The sequence below is a fragment of the Pteropus alecto genome, unplaced genomic scaffold, assembly GCF_000325575.1.
Source record: "Pteropus alecto unplaced genomic scaffold, ASM32557v1 scaffold76, whole genome shotgun sequence".
Taxonomy (NCBI): domain Eukaryota; kingdom Metazoa; phylum Chordata; class Mammalia; order Chiroptera; family Pteropodidae; genus Pteropus; species Pteropus alecto.
The window spans coordinates 26,555,410-26,566,376 of record NW_006443138.1 but is presented as its reverse complement, the minus strand read 5'-3'; the positions used below and the strand labels follow the sequence as shown (position 1 = coordinate 26,566,376).

The 10,967-nt window shown below is 36.2% G+C and overlaps 1 protein-coding gene across 2 annotated transcripts in view; it reads left to right on the top strand.

Annotated features, from left to right (window-relative positions):
• The window catches only part of NDUFA9 (NADH:ubiquinone oxidoreductase subunit A9), a 27,938-nt gene extending 17,503 nt beyond the window's left edge, over window positions 1-10,435 (top strand). For both annotated transcript variants that reach the window (XM_006923838.3, XM_025041037.1), the window contains exons 8-11: window positions 525-601; window positions 4,961-5,056; window positions 7,440-7,506; window positions 10,133-10,435. In XM_006923838.3, coding sequence (XP_006923900.1) covers window positions 525-601; window positions 4,961-5,056; window positions 7,440-7,506; window positions 10,133-10,303 — 411 coding nt within the window. In that variant the 3' untranslated portion in view covers window positions 10,304-10,435. The remainder of the gene's footprint in view (window positions 1-524; window positions 602-4,960; window positions 5,057-7,439; window positions 7,507-10,132) is intronic.
• Window positions 10,436-10,967: the final 532 nt, after the last annotated feature.

Genomic DNA, 10,967 nt, shown 5'->3' with positions numbered 1-10,967 from the left:
AAATATCTCTAGGCATTTGCCAAATTCCCCTGGGGGCCAAAGTCAACCCAGTTGAAAACCATGGAGTCTACAAACATATAAAATTATTTTCAAAAGTCAAAGTAGTATAATATTGGCAATTCCATGTAGTTCAGCCTAACAGTTTGTGATAGCTGAGTAACAGCATTAGGAACCATAAGGAATGAGATTGGAGAGATAATGGGCAAAGGTAAATCAGAAGGCCTTGGCAGCCATCTGAAGATAAACACATTCTGACTGGAGAAAATATTTATGTGAACCCTCCAATGTGGAGATTATTTGAGCTCCTGGGAACTGGGTCCTCGAAGAAGCTTTCTGAAGACAGGCAATGCCATTATCTTAATTTTTTTATGGTCTTGTGTGTGTGTGTGCGATTGATGTGACCTGCTTTCCCTTCGTTCTTCTCTCCCTCCCTCAATCCCTCTTTCCTTTCTTCCCTTTCTCTCCCTCTCTCTCTCCCCCGCCAACCCAACAATTACTTAAACACATGTTATAATTTCTTATAGGTTGTAGATGTATCCAAAGGAATCATTAATGCAATTAAGGAGCCAGATGCCAGAGGGAAATCTTTTGCCTTTGTTGGGTAGGTGGCTAGAGTTTGACTTTAAAATTGTGGTACTTGTTAAAATGAAGGAATCATAATGATTTACAATAACAATAATTTCTAAATATATCACTAACAGATTTATTTGTTACATTTTTATAGTGTTTTTCTTCCACTGTATTTATTCCAGAAACCTTATTCCCTTAGACCTTAGGCCAGTGTGTCTCAAACAGCTGTCCAAAGGCCACCATTATCAGAATCTCCTGAATGATTTTGTGAAATCAGAATATGAGGGAACCTGAGAATCTGCTTTAATCAGTGGTTTTTCTCTCACCAAAGTCTGAGAACCTCTGCCCTAGACTATTATATAGACTTAGTCCAGTGACCTACAAGTATGATTTTATACTCTGCCAGTGATGTTTATAATACATTATAAAATTATATTGCTATAATTTCTAAAACACAAACAAAACACTTTTAGGGATTCAGTATAGTTGCAAAATCAAATTAATTTTGTTAGAGTACCTTAATGCCTCCAAAAGGTTGGAAATGGCTGGTTTAGGATACAATACTAATGCCGTGCAAGACTGATGTTTTGTTACATGCTCTCTTTGTTGAAATTTGCTCTCCAGAAAAAATAGGACACAGTTAAGCGAGGTGCCTTACCTGAAATTGTTAAATTATGTCACAGCTAGGTTTAGGACCTTTTTACTGAATTAACTAAAACTGAAAAACTAAGACTCAGTCTACCAAATCTAAAAGTTCCAAATCCACCTAATAATTGGCTCAGAACCCTGTCATTCTGTGAAAGAAACTAATGATACCCAATGTTCTGTGAAATGTGGGAATCTAATTCAACAATTCAGGCATAGCCTAATTTCTAAGAAATATTTGCTTCTAAAAAAAGAGACACTTTCTCTCTAAGCCAGATGCATAATATTTATTTCCAGGATTATGAATCTATACATTATTATGTTTCACTATTATTACAAATTTAGTAAAATTTGTGTGTGCATATGCAAAAAAATTATATTGTGTTTCCATGTCAACTAGCTGCTGCAAGACACATGTCTTTCTTTGAGTTCTCAATTCGGTACATTAACATGCAATCAGTTATATACCCTAGGAAAGTTAGTCACAAAAAATTGAGTTCACCACAGGTTTCATAAAACCCTACACTGAAAAGACATCAGGCTTTAGTCAAGAGGTGCTTAGACATGTTTCCAAGGATTAAATGAACAGAAATGGCTTTATGACCTTTACTACTACTCAGTGGGAATAGCTCTGAGATGAGTTAGCCATTTTCTTCTTTCGTTTAGCCCAGCAACTCCAGTTTCTTTGCTAGGCGTTAGTAAGTCCTATTTGTTTGGCACAGTGATGGGTCAAGTTACTCTAGACATGGCAGTGTAGGCATTTATCCTTGTGAAATTGTAAAAATGTATCTACACTTCTCTTTTTGTCTCTTCAGCTCCAGGGGAAAACTTTGCTTGTCTCCCTGACACTTTGAGGCTAAGGCAGAGGCTTCTAGGTTTTGCATAGTTATTAATTACATGATGTCGGTTCATTCTATATATCATTCATTCATAAAATACCTTTTGATGCACACATACAATGATGAGAACTAGTAAACAAGTTCAACAAGATGACAAGGTACAAGATTGACATGTAAAAATCAATTTCCATATGTTAGCAAATGAACAATCTAAAAATCAAATTAAGAAAATTATTTTAATCACAATAGCATAAAAAAGAATAAAATACTTAGGTATAAATTTAACAAGAGAAGTATAAGACCTGTACACTGAGGGAAATTAAAGAAGACTTAAAGAAATGGAAAGACATCCCGTGTCCATGGTTTTGAAGAGTCAGTAGTATAAAAATAGCAGTTTTCCCCAAATTGATCTGTATTTCAACTTAATCATATCAAAATAAGATTTTTAGCAAAAATTGACAATTTGGTTCTAAATTTATAATATGCAAAAGGCCCACAATAGCTGAAACCATTTTGACAAAGAAGAATAAGGTTGTAGCAGTTAAGCTTCCCAATTTCAAAACTTACTCTGAAGTTACCATTATCAAGCTTGGTACTGGCATAAGAATGGACATATAGATCAATAAACAGACTTGATAGCCCAGAAATAAACCTTTATATTTATGGACAGTTGATTTTTGACAAATGTGCCATAATGCCTCAAAGGGGAAAAGGTAGTCTTTTTAACAAATAATACTGGGGTATCCAAATGCAAAAAAATGAACATTGAGCCTTATTTTATACCATCATGAAAAAATTAATTCAAAATAAATCTGAGACCTAAATGTAAGTAGTAAAACTAAACTTTTGGAAGAAAAATAAATAATCTCCTAGACCTTTAGTTAGGCTTCATCAAAATTGAAAACTTTCGTACCTCCAAAGAGGTATCATTAAGAAAATGATAAAGACAAGTGAGATCGTCAGCTAAAAGGCAGAATGGGGTGGATCAGGTAGGTATATGGAAAATCTAAGAACAGAGAAAAAGATAGGAAGTACTCTTTGGGAGAACAGGAAAAGAGTACTCCTAGGAGAGAATAATAGGATTGCAGAGCAGAACTGAGTTTTTCATTTGAAAGTAGTGATCAAAAACAGAAGATGAAGCCAGTTAGCCCAGTTGTACTTTCCCTATAACTCCTTTTGCTGGGGGTGTTCAGGCACAGAGAAGGCAGATACTTGGGTTAACCAGAGTAGGGGTTTTGCTGTCCTGGTATAGACCATGAAAACTAAGCTTGGAAGGACACAGGCTTCATTGTCCTAGATATTGGTAAATTCCTTTCTCTGTGACTAGGGGCATCTAAAACCAGTTTTTGAGTCATAGTTAATGGAACACAAAGTGCTTTAGAACAGCTGGAGGGCAGTTATGTGACATATAATTAGTTTACCTACCATACCAGTATTGCTTGTCATCATAAAGACTACAGATTGTTCTTTGGCACAGCATACATTATCTGCCCTGCACTTATCTTTACACACCCTTCTGAAACTTGAAGGAAGCTATTTGAGGGCTTTGTCTGATATTTCCCCTAGTTGATATTTTTGTGTTTGTTTTGTTTTGTTTGGGCGAAAATGTTAGAATGATGAGGTTCTCACTAAATTACTTTCATTTAGCTCTCAGCTATCACAGGCTGAATTAGGAAAACGAATTAAGAAAGTAAGTGAAGAGGTATTAAAATGTATTATAAGCATTAGTAATTATTAAAGCTAGCTTATACAGGTACAAAACTGTTCAGATTAATGGAATAGAATAGAAAGTCGAGAAACAATCTCATGTAAAACTATAGGGGGATTCAGTAAATGATGTTACGTCTTTACCTTACAACAATACAAAAATTTGTTTCAAAAGGAACTTATTTTATGGATTAAAGAAACCAAAAGCATTAGTAAAAATATGTGGAAAGTTATGTCACTGGTGACTATAAAGGGATTTTCTAAATATGAAACCAAATCATAAAGTAAAAGAAATCAGTAGTTTTGATTGATTGAAATGTTTGTATGCTGCAAAACACCTAAACATTAAAAGGTAAAGTACAAACAATAAAAGATTTTTCCAACTGTATCATTAAAATATAAAGAACTCTTACAAATCATTCTTATAGACAGGGACACCAGGAGGAAAGAGAGAAAAGAAAGAAGTGTAAATGGCCAAAAATATGTGAAGAAAAAAATAATATTTAGTATTAAATTAATGCTAATTAAAACATTGAGGCATCTTTTTACGAGGCACATTGGCAAAATTTTGTTTATTTTTTATGACTAAACTTTTTTGGTGAGGGGGCTACTAGCATTTTATGCAAATTGATATAACCATTTTAGAAGACAGTTTGGAAGTATTCAATAAAAGCCTTAAAATTTCAAAATGTACGATGAGCCAGTTCTACTCCTAGAATGTATTATAAATACATAATTATGGATAAGTATAAGTATCTACTACAATAATGTTTATTAAAGCATTGTTTTATAAAAGAAAAATATTTTTAATAGCTTAAATATCCAAAACTAGGAATTGGTAAAATAGGATTACGTGCAGTACAATATGTGCAGCCATTAAACATGCACTAAATATTATATTTAATGACATGGAAAGATGATTGTGATTTAATGTCAGATGAAAAAGTCATTACAGAATAGGATGAACTGTGTAATCTTACATTTATAGAAACAAAAATGTATATGTAAGGCAATGAGAAGGATATTTGTTAAATGTATAAACTATCTTTGTTGAGATTGTGATGATTTTTCTTTGTGCTAATTTGTATTTACTGTAGTGCATATGTATTCATTTTCAAAAGAAAAATGACATTTTTTTGTCAAATTAAAAAAAATTTGTAGGAGCAAATAATTTGAATAACTGAATTTTCTTTTGGTAGGCCTAATCGGTACCTCCTTTATGACCTGGTGCAGTATGCTTTTGCTGTGGCTCACAGGCCCTTCCTTCCATACCCTTTGCCACATTTTGCCTTTCGGTAAGTATAGCCCTTCTTTTTGTGCCTTCTAATATAGAGCTAACTTGATACATTTGTTGGTGATGCTCTCACTTAGGGAGTAAGTGAGTATGTCTGGTACAGTGCAGTCTCTGAATCTCTAGCTAGGATGTGCCCATGATGTCTTGATGTTAGTCTAGGAAAAAACCAGAAAGAGAAATGTAGATTATTGTGGATGAGAAAAACAGTGTGTGTTGAGAGGTTAAATCTGCAGTTCTTCAAATTCTCCAATTAAAAACTACTAAGTTTTAATTTGGAGAAGGATCTTGCTTGGCAGATTGAGTAAAGGAGCTTTCAGGTTTCCCCCTGTTTCATAGCACTCACCTAGAAATGGCAAAGGGATCCTTTTTTGTTAAACCAGTCTGGTCATGCAGTTGAGAGAAGGACCTAAGTTGATTCAGAGTTTGCCTTTGGTTGCCTTATCTTCTTTTCCTGCTTCTTGGTTCACTTCTTCCCTTTGTAGATTTAGAATCTCAGAATTATGCCACACACTAGTGGTCTGGTCAGGGATACTTTCACATCCAGTTTGCCAGAGATTGATTTATAAACCAGCATGGCAGTTCACTTCATATGATTTTTTCATTCATTCATTCAACAAACATTTATTGAATGCCTACTATGCCATAGGCAATGCACTAGGGACTCGAGATGTTACAGTAAACCCTCTAACAGAGGTAACAGAAAAATAGACAATTAGAATGCAGTATGATGATAACATACCGAGAGTGTTCTATTTTCAGGCTGTCTACTTCCTCATAGTGAGTGGAAGAGGAAGGCTGAGGATGGAGTGTGAGGGATACTTCCATTTAAGGGACCAGCAGTGTAAGATAAATTTATCAGAGAGGGTGAAAGAGTTATCAAATGTTTAAGTGAAAAATGAAGAGAATTTGGAAGCCTAGATACTAAAGGAAGGGGATCATTTTAAGGAGGGGAAAATTGCTATTTGTTCACATGTGTATCGTGAACACTTGGAGAAGCACTCTGTTAATATTTGTGGAGTGAAATGCTGGAGAAATGTCAAATAAGATAAAGGACTAAAAAGTATCCACTGGAGTTGGTAGTGAGGTCATTTGTTTGCATTGCAGTGGAATAAGGGTGTAAGCCAGATTGGAGGGAGCTACTTTCTTGGTTGTGCATACAGTTGAGAGTTTTCGTGGAATTGGCATATGCACATGGCATGGCCCACCAAAGACACTAAAATAGATACCAGAAGTGATCTGTTAGCATAGAGCCAGAGCATAGAAAGTTGGAAGCTTTGTAAGGGGTATTTTTATTAAGCTGTGTTAGCCCAGTAAAGTGCCTTTTTCTGCCATTGGAATAGCTCATATGGAATCCAAGGCTTTATATGTTCCTAGAGAAATCCTGACCGGTCTTCAGCTTCCTTTTTCATTTTTTTAAAATAGATACCAGAAGTGATCTGTTAGCATAGAGCCAGAGCATAGAAAGTTGGAAGCTTTGTAAGGGGTATTTTTATTAAGCTGTGTTAGCCCAGTAAAGTGCCTTTTTCTGCCATTGGAATAGCTCATATGGAATCCAAGGCTTTATATGTTCCTAGAGAAATCCTGACCGGTCTTCAGCTTCCTTTTTCATTTTTTTATGCCACGTGAATAATGCTTTTTTTTTTTTTTTTTTTTTTTTTTTTTTTTAAAAAGTGGGGGACTTGTGTTCGAATCCAGCTACGAAGGGAAATCCGTCCCGGGTTTCAGTTTCTTTTTTTATTTTTTTTTGCCCCGTGAAAAATGCTTTTTTTTTTTTTTTTTTTTTTTTTACTTTTTAAAAAGCTGTGGAACCCTGTGTTCAGTGTCTCTTTCCATAAAGGCCCACTAAGTAATCAGATAAAAGTAGAGCTAGTCTGGCTGTACTGATGGGTGATACTCAGAACATATTCTCCCTTGCCCCCAGTCCTCTTTGGAGATTCCAAGGAATTCTTAGGGTACTTTGTATGCTAGCTTAACACCCACTGCCCCAAGGGTACTTCTGACAGAAATTCGATGCCCTGCATCCTTAATGGTAGCATATTTGCATGTCTGAGGCTTAGATTGAATTTCAGACTTCACTGAATGTTGGATATTTTTTGTTTTGTTGTTGGTGATGGCTTTATTTTAGTTTTCAGTTTTTAAGATTCATTGTCTCTTTGGTAGAGAACAGAGTGCCAGCAGTTACAGTGCTCAGGTTGGCTTAGTTTGAAAGGGGAGGTAACATCACAGGTAGTGGTGCCAGAATGTTCTTAAAAAAAAAAAACCAACAAAATTCAGTGAATTTCCTGCCTCTACAGTATCCTCTCTTCCTGTGGTTCTTATAGGTTAGTTTGGATATTGGGCATGGAGACATTTATCACATGTGTCATGTTTATTCCTTTGTACAGATTGATAGCACGACTCTTTGAATTAACTCCATTTGAGCCCTGGACAACAAGGGATAAAGTGGAGCGGGTGAGTATCTCTGTAACAGATACAGAGTTGGAGAGACAGATAAGTTAACAGAAAGTGAAAGATTTATATGATCTGAAGAGAAACCAGAGTATAGAGATAGATAAATTAGAATTGATTTTTGTTTGCTTGCTTCCTTGGTTGTTTTCATGCTCCTTGTCTGTTACCCATCTGAGGTCAGCCCCTCTACTTGTGCACTCAAACTCATCCACTCTCAGCCTGCCCCAGGGTGTGGTTCTCCATTATCTTCTCTCTGACATTATCAACTTTTCTTTCTCCATTGGTTCATTCCCATGAGCATACAGACATGCCTTAAGAGCTCCTGTTTTTTTAAAGTCAGAGTCCTCCCTTTTCCATTCTGTTCGTCCCTTTGCATCATAACTCCTCAGAAGAGCTGTCTGTACCTGCTGTTGACAGTTTCTTACCTCATTCTTTCTTTAACCCACTCCATTCAGGCTTTTATTCACATTTCTCTTCTAGAACTGCTCTTTTCAAGGTCACCTATGATCTCAATTCTGCCAAATCCAAGTCAGTTCTCTGACCTCAGTCTCATTCCATCTATGACATGCTCTCTCCTTCTTAAAACCCTGAATTTCCATCTCTTTTCTGGCCAGCTCCACATTCTCTTGCTTTTTCTCTTCTCACTAGGCCATACTTTGCGATCTGCCTTCCTGATTCACCCTCTTCCCCCCATCTCTAAATGTTGAGGGACCCAAGGTCTCTATCCTCAGTTCTTTTCTATCTTTGCTCATTCTCTTAATGTCCTTCACCTAGTCCCATGCTCCAGCTGCTATCTGTAAAGCTCATGGCTTCAGTTTTACTTCCAGCCTTGAACTGTTTCCCCCAACCCAGCTGCAGTCTCTTTTATCAATTTAGATATATTATTAGTCTTCTGAAATATAACATGTCCATAAATGAATTGCAAGCCTGCCTCTCTCATTGCAGTTAATGGTATCACTATTACCTCTGTTGCTCAAGTCAAAAATGTAGAGATTCCCCTTGATTTCTTTCTTTCCCATCCAGTTTAGATCTAAATCAGCACTCTCCAACAGAACGTTCTGCAATGATGGAAATGTTTTGTAATCTACAATGTCTAAGATATAACTACTAGCAACATATGATTATTGAACTCTTGAAATGTGACTTGTTGACTAATAATATTTGAATTTTATTTAATTTTAATTAATTTAAACTTAAATCACCACATTTGGCTGTTGACTACTGTATGGGACAGCACAGCACTACACCATAGGCAAGTATGATTCTGGCAACCCTCAAAATATATACCAGATCTTAAAGCATGTCCCTCTCCCTACCTTTTTACTCATCTTTTTATTATGAAAACATTTATAATAGTATTGAAAATTTTCAACTTACAGAAAGATAAAAGAAATAATAACTCATCCAAGAGGGTAGACTCCTCCTTTCTTATTCTCTTGACTAGTCTCCTGCTGCCTCTCTGTTCTCTTTATAGTGCGTTGAATTTCAGAGCTCTGGCTCTTTCGATCTTGTTGTCTCCCCTGCTAGTATTCCTTACTGATCATTGCCCACTGTGTGTAGATAGAAATGTTTCTAGGGAGGACACAAAATAAAAAATACTGTATTGGACAAAATAAAAATACCTTTGAGGACCTGTTGACCTTTTATCAACAAGAAATGGCCAGATTGTCCTCTGAATGTTACCTAAAAGCTAAAATAGCCCTTAGGGAACAGATGTGAATGGGCAGCAGTTATCCTCCCCTCTGACAGGTTGGAAAGCTAAGACCATTTTCAAGGCATTCCTTTTATGTTCATGAAAGATCAGAAAGGGGAACTGATTGTCAGAACACTTCAGTGTATCTTACATTAATGTGCCTCTTACATTATAATTGAAAAAGTGTTAATACAGTAGGCTGAATGGGCTTTAGATTTGGTTTGGAGGTTGCTTTATAGCACTCATAAAAGAATTGCAGACTTTGTTGGGTGGAAGGATAAAAGATTGATGCTGCTCTATATGCAAATTTATTCTCTTCTGTGCTTTTGGATGATTAATCTGAGATCTTTGGAAGTCTTATAGTTCATTCTCCTTCCCCAGAGACAAAACAGGTTTGGATTTTCGATCTACACTGAGCATTAGTCAACCAGATTAAGTATAGCAGGAGCACAAAGGTTAATGGATTTTTTCTTAATGAGCAAGGACAAATGCTAATTATCTTCTTAATTCAACAGTTAAAACTGAAGCAGAACACAGGTACAGGGAGAACTGGAGAATAGGTTAGCTCTGCCTTAGTACCTATTTTATTCTTATACCCTCCTTTAAAGTGATGACTTGCGCTTCTCCACTCTAGATTTATTTCCATTTAAGTCTGTAGAATGACTCACTTATAGGCAGTGTCCTATGCTCATGGATAGTGCTGGGCACCTTTGAGCTAATATTTTGTGAACTTGCTTTTTTTTTTTCCCTAAACTCTTTTTCTGCGGTCTACTTTTACTGAGTTCCAAGAATCAAACACTGCCACATATTCTTTGAAAACAGTGAAGTCTCTCTAATGGGACTCAGGGCATCTCTAGTGCTGAAGTGCTTGCTAGAATAGCACTTTGTGTCCTTGCCAATTTTCAGTGCTCTCTGTGGTTCTTTGTTTATTCAAAGGTTAACATCACAGACCTGATATTGCCTCACCTGCCTGGCTTGGAAGACCTTGGCATTCAGGCCACACCCCTGGAAATGAAGGCCATCGAGGTGCTGAGGCGTCATCGCACTTACCGCTGGCTAGCTTCTGAAGTTGAAGATGTGAAGCCAGCCAAGACTGTCAACATTTAGTGGCCCCTGAGCTGCTCTTGCTTTTTGGTGTCATTTGGGTCACTAGGCTAGTGACCAGCCCACTTCCATCAGAGAATCCTGTAAATAGTAAATAAGATCTCTCTATTAAAACATCTGAGGTTATATTCTGTACCAGCATTTTCTTTCTTGATTTATAAAATTATGAGACATTCGGCCATTTAGAATTTGAGCATAATTTTCTTTAAATATATATGTTTAATAATGACATATATATATCATTTATCCTCTGAAATGCTGAAGGATTTGAATTTCCCTATGTCAAGCCACTTGACATTAATATTATTTGACATTAATATTTTTAATGTCAAAATATGACTACCACAAGTGATATATGATTGTCTTTTACTATCTATTAATTGACAAAATATACAGTGTTCCACAGCTAATATAAATTTATTTTTTAAAAAAATTATTGTAATGACATCTACAAACATTTAAAAAATTGTACATACATATAAAACATTGTCTGTAGACATGGATTCTCAGACTGCTTGCGGTAATTCCATAGTCCTCTGCTCAGATCTGAACTACCTGAGGCCTCTGTCCCCCACTGTTAGAACAACTGGATGATTACACATAGCCAGATGTGGATTCTCTCTCATGCAAAGGAGGTGCCCCAGCCTCTGCAGTAATCTCCAGGGTT